The 26,596-nt window shown below is 39.4% G+C and overlaps 1 protein-coding gene across 1 annotated transcript in view; it reads left to right on the top strand.

Annotated features, from left to right (window-relative positions):
* MRPS27 (mitochondrial ribosomal protein S27) overlaps positions 1-26,596 on the top strand; it is a 97,291-nt gene that overhangs the window by 57,756 nt on the left and 12,939 nt on the right. The window contains exons 5-6 of the mRNA XM_036849081.1: positions 20,455-20,569; positions 24,045-24,123. Of these exons, the coding sequence (XP_036704976.1) occupies positions 20,455-20,569; positions 24,045-24,123 (194 nt within the window). The remainder of the gene's footprint in view (positions 1-20,454; positions 20,570-24,044; positions 24,124-26,596) is intronic.

Raw genomic sequence — 26,596 nt, 5'->3', positions numbered from 1 at the left:
GAGAGGTTGCTGAACATCTATTTATAATGTTGCATTCCAGGATCAGGAGAAAAATGAGAATGGCTTTCATTCCATACAATTCAAACCAAATGATTTTATCTCTAACTTCTGAAATGGTAAGTCAGAGTTTTCTAGCCAAATCCTCCTCCTTCTAGAGGGAAATCTTAATTAGAATAGACCTCCTGTTCTGATGCTGATACTCTGACTGGGGCATTAAGAAGCCCCAATTACTGGTAGAAAGTTAATAGAGACTTTACCCCTAAAATCACCTAATTATGGTACCAGGCAGTATGCTTAGTTGTCAAGAGCTCTGGAGTCAGACTGTCTGGGTTTAAATCCTGGTCTTGTTTCATATTAACTGTGTGACCTTGGAGAAGTTATTTAACCCTTTGATGTTCAGGTTCTTCATCTGTAAAATGGGGATAATAACATACGTTATATAGAGTCATTCTAATACATAAGTGAAATAATCTTTCGAAAGCAATTAGCAAGCACAGTGACTGGAACAACGTAAGAGTTCAGAAAATGTTGGGTACTGATTTTATGTTATTTTTTATTGGCCGTACCACGAGGCTTGTAGAATTTTAGTTCCCCAACCAGGGATTGAACCCAGGCCCTCAGCAGTGAGAGCTCAGAGTCCTAACCACTGGACCACCAGGGAATTCCCCACGTCTGCTATTCTTATTTCAGATGTATATGTGTATATTGATGTATATCAACAATAGTAACATTTAGATGCGAAAGACAAGCTCTTCTCTGTAGAGCTACTAAATCCTGCAGATTTCTTTGATTCAGTGAATAAAAGTGACATTCACATTTCTTGGCAGCAGGTTCTTTGCTGAAGAAAAGAATAGGGTAGCCAGAAAGCAAAAGATCATTAAGCATATCAAACAACAGTCCTGACTTTTGAATGACCTGAATTCACTAAAGTCGAATTTTTAACTGAACCCTTTGAGTCTTTGTTATCCCTTGAATTGGTAGAAAATAAAATGTACCTAAAGACATGGCTTGTGTGTAATGTCACATCCCATGTGTCATTTACAAGCAATGAAAAGTTTGGTCATATTTACTAGAGGTAGAGGTGGCATTATATGCGATATTGTGCTGTAATACAAATGGTTCTCCACAGTATGCAAAGGAAGAGATTTTTGTTCCCTGTTCTTATGTGGTACTGAATTCACTAAATTCTGACATTTTTCTATCTCTGTTAGACTGTAGGTGTCTCTCCATGTAAAGCAATAGGGTCCATGTATAGAGTTTCAGGAAGGGGGAAATGGTGTTAGCTTTGTGTCAACCCTAAGAATAATAAGTGAGGGCGGTTATTGTATTTCCCAGGAAGCTAGGCTGTGGTGTGATGTATGCTCTCAGTTTCCCAGGCTTTGTGCAAACCTGCTACAGGACGTTGCCACATAAGTACCTTGATGCTCTGCTGGGCTTCAACCTAGGTTAGATATTCCTGTTATATTGGTTTCATAATCTTGTGGGATCCATTCCTCTAGCTTCTTGACCCTTAAGATGTAAATAAAGTGTTTCATTTTTTAAAAATCAGAGCAGATAAGGTACTATGAATATGGCTGAAGTTTTACCATTTAAGAAATTATTGCAATATTACATAATGTCCTACTTTCTTAAGAAGGAACTAGCCAAGCTTGATCTACCTGTCTTTCATTGCTCAGAGTAATCCTGAATAATGTTGTTAACATGATTATCCTTTTTTCCCCCAGGAAAAAAAAAAAAGGGTAATATTTAGGGATTGTGTCTTAACAATGCTCTTTTTAAATTTTTATTTTATTTTTTTATTTTTGGCTGCGTTGGGTCTTCGTTGCTGTGCACGGGCTTTCTTTAGTTGTGGCGAGCGAGGGCTACTCTTCATCACAGTGCATGAGCTTCTCATTGCAGTGGCTTCTCTTGTTGCAGAGCACGGGCTGTAGGTACACGGGCTTCAGTAAGTTGTGGCTCATGGGCTTCAGTAGTTGTGGCTCGCAGGCTCTAGAGCACAGGCTCAGTAGTTGTGGCGCACGGGCTTAGTTGCTCCGTGGCATGTGGGATCTTCCCGGACCAGGGCTCAAACCCGTGTCCCCTGCATTGACAGGCGGATTCTTAACCACTGAGCCACCAGAGAAGCCCTGTCTTAACAATACTCTTAACACCTAGCATACCATCCATGTACTAGGGTCTTAATATGTGTACACAGATGTTTTCAGTAAAATGGTTTAGATTGAACAAATAATTCAAAATGTAGTACTGTGATTTCTTTTTGGTCTTTGTTGAAGGATATTAGAGTTGAAAGGGTTATTGAGAGACTTTTTTAGCCTCTTGTTTCATAATTTATTAAAATTGAAATCCAGAGAAGTTAAGTGTCTTACTCAAGATGTTTCCTTCTTTTTTAAACTGAGGATATTACTGCTGAAGTAGTACATTTTCTTTATCATCATTACTTTTAACGTTATATATCCATTGACCAACCATAGAGAGATCAAAGAGCCTGTAGACGTCTTCTGATTAAATGTGACAGATTGAACATACGTGCTTAACCACACTCCCTACCAAAATCTCCACAAATATGTCAATAGAGGGTAAAAAAGATAAAAACCTACAGAATAAAGAGAACAAGAGAGGAGGCAACAAAATTTTGGAAGCTAGAAAACAGATGGACAGGAGGTAACGAACTTCTTAGCAGAAAGAGAAAGCTGCAACTTAAACTGGCGGGAGAGGAAATCTGGAAGCAAGGTGGTTCATACCAGAGGACCCTAGAAAGGCTCATAAATAAAAAGCAGGTAATTCCCAGAGAAGAGATGTGGGTGGAACTGAGGCAGATTGATTAGAGGTTTTCATAAGAAGTAATGAAATGCCCAGATTGTTTCTCTCCAACCCTAGCAGAAGACTGGTGGTTTTCTTTCTGGAGAGTTGAGGCAGAAAGGCTCTGGACCTGAGGATACAAGCCTTATTATGCCTCTCAGGGAGGAGACTTGGGGAGTCCTCTCTGAGCAAACTGACCAATGCAAGAGGAAAGACCTATGCATTCCTTGGGAGCCCCCCAACAAAATAACACTGCCAGGCTACCCTCACAAAAGCATGAGATGGAAGATAAGAACCTGTTGTTTTCATTTCTACATTCCTGCCACGCTGAACTCAAGTTTAGTGCTCAGAGTGACACGTTTTTTATAAAGAAGGCTGTCTAAATGCAAGCTAACTACATCTTATGCTTAACAACAACCAGCAATCTGTTTCAAACACTATGGGGAAAACCACCTGTGTTGGATTCATTACAAGCTCTTAGATAAGATATTTATCCTCTGCAGTTCCAATTTCCTACTCTGTAAAAAGGAAAAAGTGTATATAAAGTACTTAAGATAATGCCTAGTACATGATAAGTGTTAAGTACTTTTTAATTAATAATGCTGTTATTCATTATCATCTTCTCATCATCAATCTCAGTAATAGTTAAAGATTTTGCACAAACTGATCCAGGAAGAAGAAGCTTTCCCTCAGTTTGATTTTTTTTTTTTTAAAAAAAAGATCTAAATACTCAAAACAAGCAAGTGCTTTAGTATGTTGTACTCTTTTATAAGTATTCATTCATTTCTAGAAATATATTGGGTTGGCCAAAGGGTTCATTCTTTTTTTTCCTGTAAGATGGCTCTAGTAGCACTTAGTTGTCTTTAACTTCATTCAGAACAATTTTGTTAGATTGTATGTGACAGCTGTCCTATCAGCGTGCATTTAAAAAAAGACATCAAAATTGGTGAATTTTTATGTAACCATTTTACTATTGAAGGTGGAAGGAAAAAAGCAACATTTTCAGCCCATTATGCTTTATTATTTCAAGAAAGGAAAAAATGCAACTGAAACACAAAGAAAGATTGGTGCAGTGTGTGGAGAAGGTGCTGTGACTGATCGAACACGTCAAAAGTGGTTTGCGGTTAGCCACAGCAATCAGAGAAGACAAAGAAATAAAAGGAATCCAAATCGGAAAAGAAGAAGTAAAGCTGTCACTATTTGCAGATGACATGATACTATACATAGAGAATCCTAAAGATGCTACCAGAAAACTCCTAGAGCTAATCAATGAATTTGGTAAAGTAGCAGGATACAAAATTAATGCACAGAAATCTCTTGCATTTCTATACACTAATGACGAAAAATCTGAAAGTGAAATTAAGAAAACACTCCCGTTTACCATTGCAACAAAAAGAATAAAATATCTAGGAATAAACCTACCTAAGGAGACAAAAGACCTGTATGCAGAAAATTATAAGACACTGATGAAAGAAATTAAAGATGATACAAATAGATGGAGAGATATACCATGTTCCTGGATTGGAAGAATCAACATTGTGAAAATGACTCTACTACCCAAAGCAATCTACAGATTCAATGCAATCCCTATCAAACTACCACTGGCATTTTTCACAGAGCTAGAACAAAAAATTTCACAATTTGTATGGAAACACAAAAGACCCCGAATAGCCAAAGCAATCTTGAGAACGAAAAATGGAGCTGGGGGAATCAGGCTCCCTGACTTCAGACTATATTACAAAGCTTCAGTAATCAAGACAGTTTGGTACTGGCACAAAAACAGAAATATAGATCAATGGAACAGGATAGAAAGCCCAGAGATAAACCCACACACATATGGTCACCTTATCTTTGATAAAGGAGGCAAGCATATACAGTGGAGAAAAGACAGCCTCTTCAATAAGTGGTGCTGGGAAAATTGGACAGCTACATGTAAAAGTATGAAATTAGAACACTCCCTGACACCATGCACAAAAATAAACTCAAAATGGATTAAAGACCTAAGTGTAAGGGCAGACACTATCAAACTCTTAGAGGAAAACAAAGGCAGAACACTCTATGACATACATCACAGCAAGATTCTTTTTGACCCAGCTCCCAGAGAAATGGAAATAAGAACACAAATAAACAAATGGGACCTAATGAAACTTAAAAGCTTTTGCACAGCAAAGGAAACCATAAACAAGACCAAAAGACAACCATCAGAATGGGAGAAAATATTTGCAAATGAAGCAACTGACAAAGGATTAATCTCCAAGATTTACAAGCAGCTCATGCAGCTCAATAACAAAAAAACGAACAACCCAATCCAAAAATGGGCAGAAGACCTAAATAGACATTTCTCCAAAGAAGATATACAGATGGCCTACAGACACATGAAAGAATGCTCAACATCATTAATCATTAGAGAAATGCAAATCAAAACTACAATGAGATATCATCTCACACCGGTCAGAATGGCCATCATCAAAAAATCTAGAAACAATAAATGCTGGAGAGGGTGTGGAGGAAAGGGAACACTCTTGCACTGTTGGTGGGAATGTAAATTGATACAGCCACTATGGAGAACAGTATGGAGGTTCCTTAAAAAACTACAAATAGAACTACCATACGACCCAGCAATCCCACTACTGGGCATATACCCTGAGAAAACCATAGGTCAAAAAGAGTCACGTACCAAAATGTTCATTGCAGCTCTATTTACAATAGCCAGGACATGGAAGCAACCTGAATGTCCATCGACACATGAATGGATAAAGAAGATGTGGCACATATATACAATGGAATATTACTCAGCCATAAAAAGAAATGAAATGGAGGTATTTGTAATGAGGTGGATGGAGTTAGAGTCTGTCATACAGAGTGAAGTAAGTCAGAAAGAGAAAAACAAATACAGTGTGCTAACACATATATATGGAATCTAAGGAAAAAAAAAAAAAAAAGGCCATAAAGAACCTAGTGGCAAGACGGCAATAAAGACACAGACCTACTAGAGAATGGACTTGAGGATATGGGGAGGGGTTGGGGTGAGATGTGACAGGGTAAGAGAGTGTCATGGACATATATACACTACCAAATGTAAAATAGATAACTAGTGGGAAGCAGCCGCATAGCACAGGGAGATCAGCTCGGTGCTTTGTGACCACCTAGAGGGGTAGGATGGGGAGGGTGGGAGGGAGGGAGATGCAAGAGGGAAGAGAAATGGGAACATATAGTATATGTATAACTGATTCACTTTGTTATAAAGCAGAAGCTAACACACCATTGTAAGGCAATTATACTTCAATAAAGATGTTTAAAAAAAAAAAAAAGGTGGTTTGCGAAGTTTCGTGCTGGAGATCTCTCGCTGGACGATAGTCCGTGGGCGGGTGGACCAGTTGGAGTCGATAACGGTCAAATCGAGACATTAATTGAGAACAATCAACGTTATACCACTCGGAAGATAGCCAACATACTCAAAATAACCAAATCAAGTGCCGAAAATCACTTGCACCAGCTTGGTTATGTGAATCGCTTTGATGTTCGGGTTCCACATAAGTTAAGTGGAAAAAAACCTTCTTGACCATATTTCTGCATGCAGTTCTCTACTTAAACATAATGAAAACATGCCATTTTTAAAACAAATTGTGACGGGCGATGAAAAGTGGATACTGTACAGTAATGTGGAATGGAAGAGATCGTGGGGCAAGTGAATGAACCACCACCAACCACACCAAAGGCCGGCGGTCTTCATCCAAAGAAGGTGATGTTGTGTATGTGGTGGGATTGGAAGGGAGTCCTCTATTATGAGCTCCTTCTGGAAAACCAAACGATTAATTCCAACAAGTACTGCTCCCAATTAGACCAACTGAAAGCAGCACTCAACAAAAAGCGTCTACTGAAACAGAAAGCAGAAAACGCATAGTCAACAGAAAATGCATAATCTTCCATCTGGATACAAGACCGCATGTTTCTTTGATGACCAGGCAAAAACTGTTACAGCTTGGCTGGGAAGTTCTGATTGATCTGCTGTATTCACCAGACATTGCACCTTCGAATTTCCATTTATTTTGGTCTTTACAAAATTCTCTTAATGGAAAAAATTTCAATTCCCTGGAAGTCTGTGAAAGGCATCTGTTCTTAAAAAGTTTTGGGAAGATGGAATTATGCAGTTGCCTGAAAAAATGGCAGAAGGTAGTGGAACAAAAGGGTGAATATGGTTGTTCAATAAAGTTCTTGGTGAAAGTGAAAAATGTGTTTTTAATTATTACTTAAAAACTGAAGGCACTTTTTGGCCAACCAAATACTTCAGGTATTGCTAATAAATTAGACTTTCCTAAGGTTTCATGGGATTGTGGAAAAATCCTAGAAATGATCAAATTCTGTGGTCACTATAGCAACAGCTTACCCCGTCTTTCTCTCCTTTTTTGAGCCTATCTTAACACAGGATTCTAAAACACAAGTTAATAGTGGTTAGTTATACGTACCCACACTTGGTCTTTTCAACGTGAGAAAAACGACTGTGTTTTTCGTAGAGATCCCATTAACTCGGTGGCCCTTTACTGTCATGTGGCTGTCGTCAGCTGCCTTGTCCACGTTGTCTGAAGGGGCTGATGGCACCACTGGGTTGGGGGCAGGAATGGGAGCTTTCAGCCTTAAACTCTTGGGTGCCCGATGGTAGAAAAGTGATGGAAAAGAGGGTGCTTGGCTGCTTGGGGGGTGGAGCGGGCAAAGGTTGCAGGTTGGGCAGTGGCTTGTTTAGTGGCAGATGGGTTGCCTTGTTGCTCTTTTCCTTATTTCCTAGGCTTAGATGGGTGGCATGTCCTATGTAGATACTCTTTCCTTCCTCTGAGATTCTACCCCACACACAGATCTGAGCCATAAGCGTACTTGGCAGCTCTCTTCGGAGTGGTTTGGTGTATCTTCAGCAGGTGTCTGTATTCCTTAGTTGTTGGCTCCAGCCACAGGCTGCTGGGTACCGAGCGGACAGAGGACTCAAAGCATAAACTCTACTGTGCTGTAACCCCACATCGCCAAGCTTGTGAAAACCAGTCCAAGGGCCCGAGAGCACTAACGGGTAAATTAACTCCTCGTTAGGTCACCCCCCAACTCCCTTCTTTGGGAGAAGGGAGCCTGGACCTTTTTCTCTGATAAATAAGATCAGAAACCCTGCTACCAGTCATCAGACTGACTGGCACACCCCGTACTGGCTGGCTTTGAGCCTTTGGGGTTGTGAAAAGCCTCTCTGTTCTCTCCTCTGGTTCACCTTCCAGCGCCTCCTTTGAGACTGTGTCTGGAGGAACAAGGGGTAGGGGACTCTTCGCTTTCTTACTGAGACCGTCCTTCCCCTTCTGTTCCATCCCTGGTGGCTAGTGGCAGTCAGGTGTTTGCTGCACAGGGGCCCAGCACCGTGCAAGTCACAACCTGTGTGGAGAAGAGTAGTCCCAAGAGCTCACGTTTAACACAGCGGCCCTCGGCATGTGGCTGCCGCCAGCCTCCCTGTCCTGGTTGCCTGAAAGCGCCGTTGCAGCCGTTGCACCGAGCACATCATGTGTCTTCTCTCTGCAGCCTGCATTTCAATCCAGAGTTGTACCGCACAAGTGGGAACAGCTTTCACCCACATTCTACAAATTAGGATCCTGAGGTTTTGGAGTCAGCTTCCTGGGGGTATAACACAGAAGTGAGGTCCGTCTGCTGCCAGATCTTGTCTCTACTTCTCCACTACCAAAAGCAGTTCTGCCCCAGGCCTTAGCCTCAGGAAGGACACACTTGAGGCAGCGAGTAAGCAGTACCAGACAGAATGCCATCAAGTGCTATATCAAGTAGGCCGTAACAATAATATTTCTTGTTTGTGTGCATATTTCCACTCTGCTTGGTTCCAAAAAGGATTAGAAGTTGTCAAAATACTTAACCCAATTCTCCTTTGATTTTCATAGTAACCCAGTGATAAAGGCATTATCACCTTTATTTTACAGATGACAAAACTGATTCTCAGGTTGATTTAACCAGTCAGTAAGTGAGTCAGGGCTGGGCTCCAGTCAGATGCAGAGCGGCAATCACCTTGTCAGGGGTGTTCCTGGTGACAATGCTGATTAGTTTCCACAGGAAAAGTAGCATCCTAGCCTCCCTCATGTCTCAGATAGCAGAAATTTTGTTGTTTCTGTCCCTACCCTTCTACCCCTGGAGAAGCACACATTACTGTGGTTTGGCTCATTTCTCTATGAGACAGGCCCTTGAATACAGAGTTAAAAGGCATATGTACCCTAAAGTACTCAGCACAGGACACATCCCTAGGTAATGAAGGTATAAAAACACGCCTGAGAGCGATGGCCACCAACTTTCCTCCTCTGGAAAGTGAGAGGAGGAAGGTACAACTTTATATCTGTAATATTTTATTTTTAAAATATATTCAAAGAAAACAAAAAAGATTATTGGGAAGAGGAGAGAAACATTGAATTTACTTTTCTACTGAGAGCTGATTTTTAGAAAATTGAGTACCAGAGTGTTATGAAATAATCAGTGTTGTATAAATGAGGAATTGTATTATAATGCTTCTGAATTACCCTTCTATGCTTGTTTTAGATGCTCACAAAATACTCGGTTTTTGATAATCCCAATCTAACCTCATTGAAGGCAAGAAGTATATTTGCTTATCTTTGTCACTTAGTGTCCAGCAGAATATCCCGATTCATACTAGGCTGATGAATGATCACATGCAGAAGAGAGCAGCTTTGTCCTCACCACATGCTCCATTCTGTTGGAATAAGTGATTCCATATAGGTACAGTAGCAGAACTATTCTCTCTAGTTTAACATTCAACTTTTCCTTAATTGTTCTCTGTTTAAAAAAAAAAAAATTTTTTTTTTAACTAGCTCCCTTGCTTTTCTGCCTAAAGTTAGTGAAGGAAAAATTGTGCCTGTTCACTGAAGGCTGCATGCATTGTAGGAGCCGGGTACACGTGGATAGCCTACAGCTACTGCAGGTGAAATTGCACTTGATGTGCATTCATAAAGGACGGGCTCCCGCTCTTTCCAGCTCACTGTAATTGTTCAGCAGATGAGCTAATGGCATTTAGGAAGCTAGGGAAGCAAAGGTATTTTCATAGCTTGTTTCTCTCTCCTCTCCCACAAAACATGGCCACGATCTGACACACGATCCATGGGCGCAGCCCTTTTTAGGATGCAGGAGATGCTTCCCTGTGTCTGTGGCTCACAATGGCAAACAATAGAGACTTCTGCGATGATATTTTGCCTCCCTGGTGTTCAAACTTCTTCAGTTAAGCCTGTCTGGAATCTATTTAAATGTTATCCATCAAAGCTTTTCTTTTTTTTTTTTTTTTTAATAAAAGGGGGAGTGAACGTGGAACCAGAGGAAAGACTGTATCTTTGCCAAGATGCTCTCTCCTCTCCTTGTGACTCATCCTTAGAAAAGCAGAGGGACTTTGGAAAGCTGCCTGCAGTCACACTGAGACAGCTCTCCTGGCACTTTCAGACATTTAAAAAATTTTCTTAAGCAATAAAAGATGTTTTTCAAATTGTTCATTCCTTCCTTCTGGGCCAGCCTAACAGCTTTTGTTTAGCTGTAGCATGGTGGTTGTATGGAAGTCTTGCCAGCCAGAACAGACGAACCCAAGCCTTTTTTTTTTGGAGTATTACTAAGGAATTAGCTCTTCCCTGTTTAAAATTGGTAATCATTCTTTCTTAAATGATTGTTATCATGTTGCGTTTGGTCATTCTTAAGACTTTTCTTAGTATATTGTGATGTACAATTTCAAATATTCAGCTATTAAAAAGTTTGGTTTTAGTATGGGGGTGCTAGCTTGAGCTAAATAGAGGAGCTGCTTATTAAATGTAGGCAGTCTGGTTTTTACCATTTGGCAGCACAGGAAAGAAAGGGCATCTTAATTCTCTTACCTTCATATATAAATAAGGATGTTTTGGTAATTGGTAAATTAAAGCTTCCAGAAAACCAGTTAGACTAACAAATCTAATCCTCAGTTTTCAAATTTCTTTCCCTTTTAGCTACAAAAAATGTTTATGTCCTTTTATGGTTCCAGAAACTGGCAAGTAATTTCTTAATATCTCTGTGACCACTCCCATATCACTCCCCCATTTTTGAAGGGTTCAACCATCTCTGCTCTAAGAATTGCCTCTTAACAGGGGTTTGATACCAAAAATAAGTAAGTTATAGTGGTGAACTATTTGGATGTTTATGCCTGCTTAGCAATAATTTAAGGAGTAAAAGAAAGTAGCAACATACAGAAACAATTTGTGTTTTATAGGAAAGTTACTTTGGATGGCTGACTCTTAGATATAAATTGAATACAATGAAGTATTCATTTGAGTAGAAAATCCTTTACTTAGGGAGAGATCAATTGCTGAAATTTTTATTATCTTACAAAACTTGATCTCCAATTAAAATCTACTTTTAAGGACCTTGAATTTAATTTAGTGATTGTATCATTTCATCTTGAAATTTTAGATGCCAGTTTGTGAGGTCTGCTGTCCCCGTAATAGTCTATGTAGACTGCCCAAGCTGGGTGAAATGATATTCACCTGACTGGGGAATGAGGCTAGTGGAATAGAGCAGAATCAGATGTGGACTGAATGGTGGCTTTTATCTTTGAGTCTCTGTTCTCTTATTTGTATCACTACCATTTTTCTAGTTTAACAGAGACGTGTAAATGTATGATGTTTTAATGAATGGATTAGGCTTATTATTCTTCAGTCATTAAACATGAGAGCTGGAAGGAGTTTCAGGGGTCTGGTCTAGTTGAGTTCCAGTGTATTTTGTTTGACCCATACAATATGTTTTCAAAAACAGTATAACTAGGCAGCTACTTTGCTTGATAATAATACAAGTAGCTTTGTACCTATTGTCTTACATGATTCTTCATGCATTTATATTAACTGACTGGCCCCTGCAGACATTTGAGTGTATGATCTAGATAATCCTACCTTTTCATTTTACAGTTGTAGGAACTGAAACCCCAAGGATCGAGTGACTACAAAGTCAAATGGCTAATTCAGGGCAATTCCAAAACTGTTTCACCGCCTGAGTTTTTTTTCTTTGTTTGTTTCTTTGTTTTTAGTAGGTTAGAGACCTTTGTCAAACTGCAGAGATGTTTCTTAAAGATGTCTTACAAATAAAAGAATTGAAAGGCAGTGGTGGAATAGTAAGAGTCAACAGTCTAGTTTATACTTTAGGTCCTGGAGTTATCTGGCTTATCTTGGATAAATCATTTCATCTCATTGGACACCAAGATTCCTCATGCATAAAGTAAAGGAATTAGACTAGAGGATTTCACTTCACCCAGTACAGGGCTTGGTAAGTAGTGACTTCTCAATAAATAGTTTAATGAACAGTGGTTATTGAAGGTCCCTACCAGCACTAAACTATAGATTCTCTAATTCTATATGAACTTTTCTTCCTTCCCCATCCCCAATTTACTTGGCCTAGATGGCTTTCAGAGTCTCTTCCAATCTTGAGAGGAGTCTATGTTTTTTGATTTAGAACTTGTTAGGGGAGGTCTTTGAACCCATGTGCTCTATCGTCTATTCTCCTGTTTTTGGTTTCACTCTCCCATCAGCTTGTCTGTTCCCTGAACTTATTGGACTGCAGAATCCATGTATCCTTTTATGTATGATGGGAAGGAGGCAGCAGGGGGCAGAAGTGAGGAGTAGGTGACTTTCCAGAATGACCACATATTATTTCACATTCTCTGCCGTCTCTGATCTCCTCCTGCCTTGCACAAAAAAGGTAGCATTTCCTCCTGGCTTGGTCTGTTTATAGGCAGGATAAGACTTCAAAACCGGAAGTGGATTATCGTTTCAAATATAAATAATACTCATGAGTTTCAACAGACATTATTGGTATTTATACAGTCTTAGCAGGCCTAGTCACTATTGCCAAATCATCAAACACCTACTGTTGTAGGTCACAAAAAGATAGAAAACTTGTCCCCTGCCTTTTAAGAGCTTAAAGCCTTAATAATGAAGTCAGTAGAGTTACAGAAATAGAAACCAGGTATGAACTTGGGTTGTATAACTGGAAGTAAATCCAGTCTTACCTTTTGCTATAAATAGAATCCTTTGAGATTCAGCTTTTCCATGTGTTAGAGAATCAAAATGTTTAAAATGCTGAGATGCTTTTCTTCTTTATTTAAAAAAAAAGATGATTCTTAAGAAATCCAGATTAGTGCTGAGCTTCTCTTCCATCAAAAATACCCCAAAAGAGATCCATAATCTCACACACAAAAACACATATAAATCCGCTCAACACCAGCTTAACTCTTCCCTGCTTTTATGCTGGTGTGCTTCGTCCCCTGGGCCAGTCCTCTGCCTGCTCATTTCTTTTGTGGCAGACTTAATCCCGACAACTTCACTAAGCCTAGAATACTCCAGAAATCCTAAATGCTATTCCTTTGTCTTCCTCCTTTTTTCACACCTCCCCCTTCCTCAGAACTATTCAGATATATAGCCTACCCCTGGTTAATTAATATATGTGATTTTCCTGCCTTAGTCATCGTATTATTTATGATTTTGCAGAAATTATGTCTGAAGTTCCTAGCCCAAACTTTAGAAGACATCAGGGAATGTTGGCGTCTTTTTAAAACTGGCTCATTTATGGCTCATAGATTTCCTACTGAAAACCAAAAATATTTCCCTTATCTCTGCCCGACCCAAGCCAGTTCCCACAACTCTATGTGTTTTTATAAATAGGGCTGGTTCCAAAATCCAGTTTTTCTCAGCTTCCTGCTGTCCTGAGCTGAAGGCCCTCTTCCTTTAGCCTCACCTTGCCCTCCACCGTCTCTCAGGCATGAAGCTAACCTGTGTATCCACCTTGCAAGTGGCTGGAGAAGCCCCACCAGGCACTTCGGGTGCAATTTCACTGACAGATCAGTTGTTGGCTACAAAGACAGACGTTTTATGCTTGTAGGACCATCGCCAGGAGGGCACCTCAGCAATCACTGTAAATACTTTTTTCTTCTCCAGTTCTCCCCACAAATAATCCTTCCCTGTTATCCACATGATCACCTTTTGGAGGCTGACAAAAATAGTAGGCTTCAGACAAAGAACAGTTGGCTTCATCTGACTGGCTCCTGTGCTTTATATATTTACCATGAGAGAAGGAGCAGCAGAGCATAGAGTCAGTCTATAGGTTTTTTCTTTCTGTATCTGAAGGGAGAGATGTCATCTTTAAGATTGTTTGAAACTAGAGGAAACTGGGCAGACCAGCAGGGTTAGACCACAGACCATCTGGCACAGGGTAGCTACTTAGTAAATATTTTCTTAGTGAATGAAAAATGTGTCCCCTATATTGAGAGATGTTGATCTGGCTAAACAATAGCCAGATCAGAGAGAAGACAGAATAGTTTGGGGATATATGTCCTACTTGTCCTTGCTTGTTTTCTATTCCATGAATGATATGGAAAATGGAGTATTTCTCCTAGAGTACTTTCTTGGATGTGAAATGTTATTTCATTATACCAGGTGAAATGCTGGCGACCTCATTTTTAAGCCCAGGGTATGACAAATTTAGACTTCGATATCTAGCAAGTCCCTCTGTTTTCCATCTTCACTTTAAAATGTGTTATTATGCTGCATTTATTTAGCACTTCACTCTTGTAAAATTCTATGCCTGTGTTATTCTCTACCAAAAAATCCACTTACTTGTTACCCTTATTAGAATGGCAAACAGGGATACCAAATGTCTCATGGCTGTTTTCAGAGAAAACTACTTGTAAACTGGATTTTAATTTTTTCAAGTTCTATTTTGGAAATTGGCAGAATGTAAATTACAAATGAACTGAAATTATAGTTTTATTACCTTATTTGCTTTTCCTCTTATAAAATTAATAACTCTAGGGTTAGAAAGAATCTCAAGGAGGTTATCTGTATAAAATTTACTCAAATTAAGCAGCAAACCCTGGAGAGGTTGATTCTAAAGGAGGCATTAGCAAACCCTGGAGAGGTTGATTCTAAAGGAGGCATTAGGAGTTTTTAAGGGTGATAGAAGTGTTCTTTTTTTTTTTTAATTTTTATTTATTTATTTATTTATTTATTTATTTATTTATTTATTTATTTATGGCTGTGTTGGGTCTTTGTTTCTGTGCGAGGGCTTTCTCTAGTTGCGGCAAGCGGGGGCCACTCTTCATCACGGTGCGTGCGCCTCTCACTATCGCGGCCTCTCTTGTTGCGGAGCACAAGCTCCAGACGCGCAGGCTCGGTAGTTGTGGCTCACGGGCCTAGTTGCTCCGCGGCATGTGGGATCTTCCCAGACCAGGGCTCGAACCCGTGTTCCCTGCATTGGCAGGCAGACTCTCAACCACTGCGCCACCAGGGAAGCCCCGATAGAACTGTTCTTATAGCTTGACTGTGGTGGTGGTTACACAACTGGATGCATTTGTCAAAATTCACAAATTCACTGAAAAGTGTGAATTTTACTGTTTGTATGTTATATATTTGTAAACCTGTTTTTTTAAAAAGAAAAAAGCAGTAGAACTTAAAAAAAAAAAAAGACATTTTTATCTGCCTAAGAGGTAGATAATGAATTCATTGGAAATGTACAAGCCCAAACTTGGGCATTTGCGAGGGCAATGTTTTAAAAGGAGGGGATTCTTGCTCTTGGTACATCACTTAGTGCACACTCAGGACATATTTGTTGAAAAGTTAAAATTACCTTGGGCTTCCCTGGTGGCGCAATGGTTAAGAGTCTGCCTGCCAAGGCAGGGGACATGGGTTCAAGTCCTGGTCTGGGAAGATCCCACATGCCGCGGAGCAACTAAGCCCGTGCGCCGCAACTACTGAGGCTGCGCTCTAGAGCCCGTGCACCGCAACGAAGAGTAGCCCCCGCTCACCACAACTAGAGAAAGCCTGTGCGCAGCAATGAAGACCCAATGCAGCCAATCAATCAATAAAATAAAATAAATTTTTTAAAAAAGTTAAAATGACCTGAAGTTCCCCTATAAAAGTAAGAATCTGGGATCTCAAGCAAGAAAGTGGTTTTAATCTAGAATACTGATGTCTTTATTATCAGTTCCTATATTAGACTCCTATATTAGCCCCCTTTTTCAAACACTTGACAAAGATATAATAGTCATTAGAAAATTATTGCATCAGAACTTGGTTTTATTTGTGGTAGTTGGGGGCAACTAATAATTGATGAAAGCAGAATTTCCAGCAGGATGCAAAAGAAAGTAATTATCCTTGTAGAATAAGAAAGTGCGTAGCCATGACTGAATCAGATTCTGGTTTGAATAATCACCTGACACCCTCTTGCTCTTTGGTTCTAGTTCAGGGAAGCGCTCAAACCTTTCAATAAGTGCCCACTTTGCTTCATTGATAAGGCTCCCCGTCCACACTACAGACTCTGAAGCCAGCTGTGTTTTCTTCTTGGCACTCTTCCTGTCCTCCTTTTACCCCAGCCCCCTCACCCATCTCCATGTCTACCCAACTCTGGGGCTGAGATTTCCATCTGTAAAGCCTGTTGCTACAGGATACAGAATTCACTCAGGAGGCGGGAAAGCTGCATGTGTGTGTTTAAGGATGGTGGCTCTCATAATCAGATAAATGTTGTGGAAAGCTTGCTCATTCATACGGAAGAGCCAGCGCTGCAGCTAAATGGTGGAGCCGCTGATCTCCAGGCTCTGGCATCTGTGCATTAGCCCTGCTCAGTCAGGAGCGCTTTTGTTTGTGATACTGAAATAGCTGAGGAGCATCACCGCTTTTGCCTTCAACAGTAACCTTTGGTTGAACCCATGGAAAAAAGGCTGTATCGCTTTTTGTTGTTGTTTTTTTTTTAAAGCAACGATGAAATTGGTCACAAATAGGAAATCCCATGTGATTCTACACACAATGAAGTACCTCCTATGTAATCATAGTAAGTCTCTGGTGTTTTACTTTTCACTCTTGACTTCCTTTATATAACTGCTCTTCCCTTCTAAGATATCTCAAAGGTATCAAAGACTTTTTCCCCATGTCATGCATCCTGTGATTCTGCTCTCCTTCCTTCCTGGTGACATTAGTCTTGAATGAACAGTAGTGCTGGTGAATGCCCTGAAAAGCCTGGAATGTAACCTGATTTTTGAGGAGAGGAAGCTTCTCAGTTCCTGCCGTTTGACTTGCCTGGACAAGTTCTGTCTTCACCTGGGAACCCACTTAGCACTGTGGACAGAGTTATCTTCAGCCACAGGGTACCAGCTTTGGGAACTAGTAAAGCCGGAGCTTAAGAGCACACTTCATTCTCTCCTTCTCCTTCTTGTGCCCCTCCTTCCTTCCAAGAAAATACTCACGTCCTTAGGATTGTTGTCAAGTTTGCTTCTGTTTTATAAGCGGGAAGCTCAGAATGTCTCTTGCCTTCATGAGCACAAGCATTGTTGGGGTTATTTGGGTTGCATTTGTTTATCTTTTCCACACTCACACGGTTTGCCTAGCTTGGCAGCCTGCTGGCCTGGACAATAATAAAGCTTCTGTCGAGGTGAGCAAACAGCTGATGGCATGGGGCACAGAGGGGACTCCTACAGTAGCTGCCTGTAATCTGCCGGGCTGGTGGTCAGAGTAGGCAAGAACAAAAGCCAGTCTGTTTGCAGGCAATTTGGAAAATCAATGTGTTAGTTGTGTTCTTGTCTCTTTGCCTTTCTCTTGGCTAAAACGGGAGAATGCTGGTCCAGCAGTTTGCAGAATCGTTCCAGGCAAGTACCCATTCCAGAGACTTACCTGCCTGTCATATTTCCACTGGCTGTTCTGAAAAGGGCCCGAGTTTTTCTGTCTGAACTGCTTAAAAAGCCACTGACAGAGAGTTCTTAAACTCAACATCCAAAGTTGGACCCTACTATTCCAATGTTTTGAGTGGTTTATATTCTAGATAGTTATTCATGTAAGTTGTGTGCTAATTTTTTTTTTTTTAATGCTGATGAGGGCTTAAAAAGGAGTTTGTTTGTTGCCTAGCTATGAAATGCAAGAATTGCACTTTGAGCAACATATTTCATAATATATGTGTGTTTGCCTCTTATTCCTAAATTGATTTAATATTGTCACTTAGTTGAAAATGTCCTAGTCATGGTTGTGTATCTGGATTATTAGGTCTTACAGAGCAGAGATCACACCAGGTAGCCCTGTTCCAGGATGGGAGAGGGAGTGAACTTAGTAAAGACCCATGTGAGTCTGTTGACAGACATCTTTCAAAGGACAGCCGTGCAGATGATTATATTAGTTGTATGAAGTCTTGAGTTACTTTCCCTTTAGGCTTCTAAGAAATAAAAGGCGATAAGGAAAGATTTGAGAAGAAAAGGCTTTTCTGTTCATCCGTGTGTTAAAATTAGCCTCAGAAGGTTTGCAAATGGCTTTAAACAAATTTTCATTTGCGCTTTGAAGGTCTATAACTAGATCCTATCAATCTTTGTTCCTCTTTTTCAAAGCCTAAAACTGGTCTGCTGATTATGAATAAGAGAAAAGGGTGTTTGGTTTTATGTGGTCATGGTGCTCTTATTTTAAAGTCCATCAAAAAGAAAAGTAATAACTTTAATGGTCATTGGAGACATCCTAAAGCAGAAGATAAGATTTAAATAATCGTGGGTAAAGGAGATAATTGACATTTTTTGTTTTGTTTTGTTTTGTTTGTTTGTTTTCAAAGGAAAATTAGACTAAACCTAACAGCCACTACCACCAAAAATACCTCTAGCATCTAGCAGTGCCCTTTGTATTTTTAGTATTTATCATGCCCCCCGCCCCCGTGTTATTGTTAAACTGGTTTATACACCTTATTTTTGTAATGAGATTATAAATACCCCAAACAGGGAATTTACAATTCTACAGTATACCATAGACGTTAACATAATGATCAATACATTATTGCATTTAATACGTGTTGATTAAAGCTCTTTTTTTATTTGTCAAAAACCTATTGTCGGCCACAAATTGTGTCAGGCACTGAGGCATCAGTGTGGAGCAAGGCAGTCACTGCCTCTGCTTACTGCCCAGGGAGCCTACAGGCTAGCGAGAAAGCATCACCATCTTTAGGCAGTACACCTGGTATTTCACTTGACTTTTTTTTTTTTTTTTTTAAATAAAATTAGCTGTTAATTGGCCATTACACTTTAAATCTCAGATTTTTCAGAGTAACAAGGAGTGATGCTCAAGTTGCTCAAGTGTTGATTTTAAAATGTGAGGGAAAGCATGAAATACTAAGAGATATAGTTTGTTTCATTTCTATGCAGAGGATCTCATTAAACCTACTATCTAGGGCACTTATACAATGGCTTTCTCTGGCTAGGTCACTCTCATCTTAAACATAATTTGACATATTTCTATCCTTCTGCTTTTATCTAAAGGGGTTAATTCTGTAAAGAAAGAGTGAGAGAGACATTTTCCAGCCAAATCTAAGGCAGTCAAAAAACTGGACAGAGCTAGATGACTTCAAATCCATAAAACATCTTCAGATCTTATTTTTGTCAAATCTCTCACCAGATCACTAATAAATAGCCTAAATTAAATACTACTTCTCACTTGCTCTCTTTTTCTCAGCTTTTACTTTGGCAGAGAACCTGTTCAGCAGGAAACTATCCCAATGCCAGATGGCAGGAAATAGCAGGTGGCAGATTGAATAACCAGCCTTTGAAAAACACCAGTATTAGCCTCTAGCCCCAATTCTCAAATATGGCACAAAATTCTTTCACTTGAAGTTTTTGTCTTGCCTTTTGTTTTTAAGAAAACTGTTTGAATTTTGTGGGGTCCAGGGATTGACTTGCTTCCTGAATGGTCAAAGTGGGGACTTCAGCTGACACGAGATGATGTTTGAGGAACCATCCCGATCAAAACAGATAAACAGAGGTCTCCTCACACCCTCACACCTCTCACCTGAGTGAGAGGTCTCCCCTCTCACTCAGCCCTGTGGCACAGACCCCCAAGAGCAAGGAGAAGCTGCTCCGACCAGTGTGTGCCAACTCAAGGCAAGAGCAGCATTCGAATTCCTTTACAAGTTCCATTCTTTTGTGGGAATACTGGTACTATTATACACCTCAGCTTGGACTGCTTAGGCCTTTTAAAACCATGTGGGGAACAGTAGGAAGCAAGAGGAGATAGACTGAAGCGCTGGAATAGAGCTGTGAGAAAGCGTGATCATGGATCCTGGAGGGCCTGAATGCTAAATTTTGCTCATTTTTTTTCTTTTTTGTTTTCTTTCAGTTCACTGAAGAGTGTCCTAATCTCTCCTAAGTGCCACAAGAAATAGCAATATAACTCAAAGCTGATTTTCCTCTAGAATTGTTATGCTATCCTAGTTTTCATTTTTGCTTCATCTGTTTTATTTTAAACTTCTAAAGTATAAGCTTCCACATCTGTCTTCTAATGAAATGTGTATTTATGTAACACCATGGTTAGAAGAGCATATTCCTGAAATCATTTTTGTAAATCTCATGTTAAAACAAGGTATTGAATTGGGGGTATAAATAAGGAACAAAATTTTTATACTCTTTTTGTTTATTATTATTTTGCCTTCTTTTTCGCATTTCAGACTTTATAGTGAATGAGTTTTACCCTCAAGCTTTTATCAGCTGTTGGTCTTTATGACTTTTATGATCACATTGACTGCACATCAGGACCTGCTGATGGAAGAAGGATTTTGGCATTGACATTTAGGAGTTAACCCCAGTTTTCTCTCTTCTTATGCTTTATTTAGATTTCGACACAGCCCCAACTGCTGGTACCTGAGAGATTGGACTATCCACACCTGGATTAGGCAGTGTCTAAAATATGGTGCCCAAGACAAAGCCTTATATACCCTTGTAAATAAGGTGAGTGGTTTCCTGGCATTTGCAGCTTATTCTTCTGAGTTTAGGTGATGTGGTGTTTGTACCATTACAGAACAGCAGAGAATAGTACAAGAAGTAACTTTTAAATTTATTTGCCCTCAGAAAATCTTTTTAGAATGGAGCTGGTATAAATTAACCAACACATTAAAAATAAACATTCCGGTAGCTGTGGCTTTTCCAAGCACAGTGACTTAAAAATAGAGTGGTAAAAGCAAAAGGTAATCCAATCACAAGAACTTTGTTGGTGGTCATTTCATTCTTGATCCCTAAGTCTTGGATTTTTTGCCTAGTTCCCTTTGGTGAAGTTTAGAGAAAAAGACATGACCATTTTGCTGGAGTGTGATCTCCAGAGCATTCAGATCATCTTACACATTTTTAAGAAGACAGACTTCCTAGGTTATTCAAAACATGTCTTCCTAAGCCCCTGACTCCTCCCCTCAAGCCCCAGAGCCCCTGTGATTAGGGTCTTTCTGCATGTTATACTCTACCCAAGGGTTGAGTCTTCATTCCCTTCATAGTATGAAATAAATACAAAATAAGCAAAAGTTTAGAATTTTATTATTGTGAGTCTCAAGCTACAATCCTAGTTTGACCCTTAATAAGACTTTAACAATATTTCTGTGGAAATGTGTTATTTCTATAGTGTCACTGGACCTTCTATGGTAGACCTCAAAAAGAAATACTAATTTTGTTTTTGGGAGTTCTTGTTCCCATGACTTGGGCCTAATTTAACTTAATATACATTTCAGATAGTTTGTGTGCGAGATGTTGCGTTGGGTATGGCATTGTCCCAAAAAATGAGCAATGTCCTATCCTTTCCCTCGGAAAGCTTATAATTTAATAAAGTAGATAAGCAGGTTCACTGATAAATCTAATATTAAGCCCCAGGGGAAGGAATGGATTAAATCTTGCTCTTCAGTTCGGACTTTAATGACACAGATCATACTCAAAGAAAAAGATTCCTATGAAAACAAAACAAGAAGTTCTGGAAAGACAAAAAATGTCTATCTCATTTTCTACTCTTACTAGTCTTTTAGTGGAAAGAACACCAGACAAGGAGTCAGAAGACCCAAGCTATAACCTCATAAATTCTACCAATTGCTCATAACTTCAGGCAAATAGTAGTTTTATTCTTCTAGGTCTTAATTTTTTCAACTCTTAAGTCAAGTGAGTTGCACTAAATCAGTGATTTCCAACCCTGGCTGCCTGTTAGAATCACACAAGAAGCTTTTAAAAATTATAGATGCTTTTCTCCACCCCCAAGATTCTAATTTAATTAATCTTTCTGGAGTCCAGCCATTGGTAGTTTTTTAATTGTTTTTTTAGAAAATAGATTTTATTTTTTTGGAGCAATTTTGGGTTCACGATAAAATTGAGCAGAAGGTACAGAGATTCCCCACATGTTCCCTGTCCCCCCACGTGCACAGCCTCCCCAGTGAGCCATTTGTTACAACTGATGAACCTACATTGACACATAATCGCCCAAAGTCCGTAGTTTACATTCGGGTTCACTCTTGATGTTGTACATTCTGTGGGTTTAAACAATGTATAATGACATGTATCTACCATTGTAGTATCATACACACTAGTTTCACTGCCCTTAAAATCCTCTGTGCTCTGCCTTTTCATACCTCATTGGTGTCTTTTAAAAGCTTCCAAGCTGATTCTCATTTGCAGTCAGTGTTGAGAATCACTGACCAGTTGATTTCTAAGGTTCCTTCCAGCTTTAATGATTTATCATTCTAAGATATTTTGTTTTTACCCTGCCTTAGGGATTAGTGAAGATTTGGTTGACTGCTTTGATGAATTTAAACACTGCCCATGAGCTACAACCTTTAAAGCAATGGATTCTAAACTTTTTTTCCATTTCGGCACATCTGAGGCATTCTGTACAGCCTGCTGGTAATAGTGACTCAGTTCAGCAGTGATTTGCAACTGGGGTTTAGGGTTATCAGAATTTCTAAGGGAATGGGTATAATTGGAGAAAAAAGAATTCCTCAGGTGTTTCTGGTGGTTGACGGGGGGCGGGGGGGATGAGCTTGCTGAAGTAAGGATTTAAAACAGACACATGACCACAGCCTAGACCATTAGTAGTCAGACTTGATTGTGTGTGCAAGTCACACAGGAGCCACGGCAACTTCAGGCTTCTTGGGTCTTTAAAAACTAGTCTAAGAGACAAGAGATAACAGATGCTGACAAGAATGTGGCAAAAAGGGATCCCTTGTGCATTGTCGGCAGGAATGTAAATCGGTACAGCCAGTATGGGAAACAGTATGAAGGCCCCTCAAGAAATTAAAAATAGAACTATAATTTGATCCAGCAATTCCACTTCTGGATATAAATCCAAAGGAGATGAAATGACTATCTCAAAGAGATACCTGCACCCCCATGTTCATTGCAGCACTATTCACAATAGCCAAGCCATGGAAACAACCTAAATGTCCATTTACAGATGAATGGATAAAGAAGATGTGGGGTGTGTATATGAACATATACATACAATGGAATAGTTAGCCATAAAAAAGGAGATCCTGCCATTTGAGACTACATGGACAAACCTTAAGGGCATTATGCTCAGTAAAATAAGTCACTCAAAGAAAGACAAATACCTCATGATCTCACTTATATGTGAAATCTAAAAAAGCGGAACTCATAGAAACAGTGTAGAATAATGGATGCCAGGGACTGGGAGGGCGGGAGAAATGGGGAGATGTTGGTCAAGGGATACAAACTTCCAGTTGTAAGATGAGTAAGTTCTGAGGATCTAATGTACAGCACGGTGACTGTAGTTAACAGTACTGTATTGTATACTTGAAAGTTGCCAGGAAAGTAGATCTTAAATGTTCTCACCACTACCACCACCAAAAAAATGGTAGTTATGTGAGGCAATGAATGTGTTAACTAGCCTTATTGTAGTAATCATTTTGCAATATATATGTGTGTTAAATTATCATGTCGTACACCTTAAAATTGCACAATGTTGTATGTCAATTATATCTTAATAAAGTTGGAGAAAAAGCACTCTAAGGACCAGAAAATGCTGCATAATGTGATAATGTGTGCTTTCTCATGGGAGTCCATTTTTGCATTGATATTCATACCTTCTGAAAAGAATCACTGAACCAGTGGAGTACGGTGGTTTTTTATTGTCTTGGTTTGGTTTGGGGTTTTTTTTTTTTTAGTTATGATGAAGTGTTAGAATTGAGCTTTATTTTTCAGATGTCAGTTGTCTTATATCAGACACCCACTCACAACTCTCTCACCCTCACCAACAGTTCCAGTTACCAAGCTGCGTGAGTCACAGCTTCTATTTCACCGTCACAGATGCTGTAAAATGATAGTCAGATATTTTAAAGCTAACGGTGGCAAGTTTTTTCCTGAATAATACATAGGCATAAATTATAAACTGAATTAAATGAATATTTTTTCCCTTATCTTACTTTTATTTTCATTACAGGTCCAATATGGTATTTTTCCAGATAACTTTACATTTAATTTACTGATGGATCATTTCATAAAGGAAGAAAATTACAAAGGTAAGAAACCAAACCCAGTTCCATTTATAATGGATCTTCAGCTCCCAAAGGGAAGTAAATGTAGGCACTTTTACTTTTTTTATTTCTTAATGACTCTCTACATCACTCTTTCAGTCAGAAATAGGTGCGTAGTTGATTTACCACACCAGTTGGCCAGGTAGGAGAATCATATTCAGGTCTTTTTTCCTCTGAGTTTCTCAAGTTTATTTGTTCATGTCTCTTTGGGCAAAGGACAATGAATTTAGTTAAGCAATAAGCCTTGCCTGAGTTTCCATGGCTAGTTAAGATTATATTAATTCAACTATTAGCTTGACTTTTTTTAGCACCATTTGCTAACTTCCTTTTATTTAAATCACAGTTGTTATAGCATGTGAAGTGTGTAAGTATAAAATCTTATACACTGGAGAGAGTAGTACACTCGCTATGAAGGAAAGTCATTTCACCTCCCTAGGCTTTTGTTTCCCCATCTCTAAAGTAAGTGCATTGGTGAACTCTGAGATCTCTTTACCCCCAAAATCCTCTGACCCCATGGAATTAATTTAAAGTGGCTCTTACTTTCAGCTACAATAAGGGAGGCCAAGGAAAGATGGGGATGTGGCAGACCCTACAGAGCAGTCAGGTGGAGCCCTGCCAGTCTCCAGTGGACAGGGAAGGGTAGTTCAGCACGCTTGTGCTTGCAGCTACGCAGACAGTGAAGAAGGAAAGAGGAGGCCATGCCGTTGTGTAAAGACACACACTGGCTTCCCCTTCCATCATTTCATCCTCAGGCTTGGTTCTGAGGAGCCATGCCCGTGTTAGGGTAGTTACTACCTCAGGAATGTGGATATGGGCTGGTGCACTTATGCTTCTATGACACCTGTGATTCCTGTCATTGGGTTACATCCTCTTGTCCCTGCACACCAGCACCCTCAGCCTTTTCCATCGCGTCGCTGCCTGGACTCAGTGATTAGGCTGGAGACCTGGGGACCGGGGACCTCTCTCCTTTCTCTTCTCCAGGTCTCTGCTTTATCTTCTCTCTCATAAGGCTTGCAGTTGTTGACTGCCTAAAAATATTTGCTGTGCATTATTTTTTGAAATGCTCATTATCCCTTGTCCATTTTAAACATGGACTTCCTGAATTCAGCTAAAAGATAATTAGCTTTTGCATGTTTCATCGTCTGTTCTCTGTGAACATCAGATTTAAGAATCCTTATTACTCTATCATTGGAAAATTATGTAGTAGCAGTTTTCTCCCTTCTCTCTTTAAAGGTAATGTTGGAAGGGTAAAAGGAGTTTTGGGTTTGGTTTTTTTCTTTTTTTTCCTTCTAAATTCAGAGTAAATAATATTGAGGATTTTTTAAAATAAAGTTTTGATGAAGATTATTATTGTTTATGGCAAAATTTAGAACATGTTATACTTTTTATGGCTAAAATAGGAAATATCAAAGTATATAAATCATTATGGAGGAAAAGGAAATTACTTATACAGATCAACCTAATTTCACTTCCCAAGCTGACTGAAATGAATATAAATTAGAGATAAAATAAATTTGATTTATTTTTCATGTGTAATTTTGGATTCAGTATTGAACAGTTGGCAAAACAGATTTTTTTTAAGCTGGATTTGTAACTTTAACTGTGTTCTTTTAAAATATCGGTTTGTTGGTGAGGTGGGAGTGTTGTTTGTTTAATCTCTTCCAGGTTCTTATTTTGCTACTGACTTACTGGGTGACTCCTCCCTGGTCTGCCTGTCTATCTCAGTTTCCCCGTCTGCAAAAAAAATATAGAAATTCTTGCCTGTGGCCTCATGTAGAACCATGACAACACACACAAAACCAGCTGGCTAGCAACAGCTGCAGATCAGTGCTAACTCTTTTAATTATGAGTATATGCAAAAATCGGTTAACAGAGCAGCTCAGTCAGTTATTCAAAATCATTTGTTGTGCCTGTGTTATGTGCAGGCACCGTATTTTAAACCAATATTAACATTCTCTGATTTAACAACGAATACTAAGGGAAAGAAATTGTTTGAATTTGATTTTCTTGCCTTCTGCCTATATTGTGAAATATTGAGGGAAAATAAATTAGACCTTGCTCAAGGTCTGGTCTCCTATGATCAGCATTCATGTAAAAACAAATATCTTCTATGTTACACTCACGGAATTATAACTTATGAATAAGCATTTCCTTTCCATTCTTTCAGTTCTTTTAAATTGAGCCTGATTGTCCTTTTTGTAGTCATCAGTTTTCTGTCTTTGAAATAATACCTGGGATTTAGAATTGTCTCTAGCATTTGTTCTCTTTTGCCCAAACAGGGAGAAAATTCCAGAACATACAGTGGGGCAGTCAGCCGAGCCCCCTCTCTACTTGTCAGGGTGACCTGGAAAATATATTTGCCTCCTTTCTGTATGTCTTAGCTCTTCCAGCTGATGGACATGATGCCTTAAATTTGCTTCACAGTTTATGAGGCATTTTCATATGTATTATTTTGTTG

The sequence above is a fragment of the Balaenoptera musculus genome, chromosome 3 (genome assembly GCF_009873245.2).
Source record: "Balaenoptera musculus isolate JJ_BM4_2016_0621 chromosome 3, mBalMus1.pri.v3, whole genome shotgun sequence".
In the NCBI taxonomy this organism is placed as follows: Eukaryota; Metazoa; Chordata; class Mammalia; order Artiodactyla; family Balaenopteridae; genus Balaenoptera; species Balaenoptera musculus.
The sequence above is the reverse complement of the archived record's forward strand: the minus strand, read 5'-3'. Positions and strand labels throughout refer to the sequence as shown.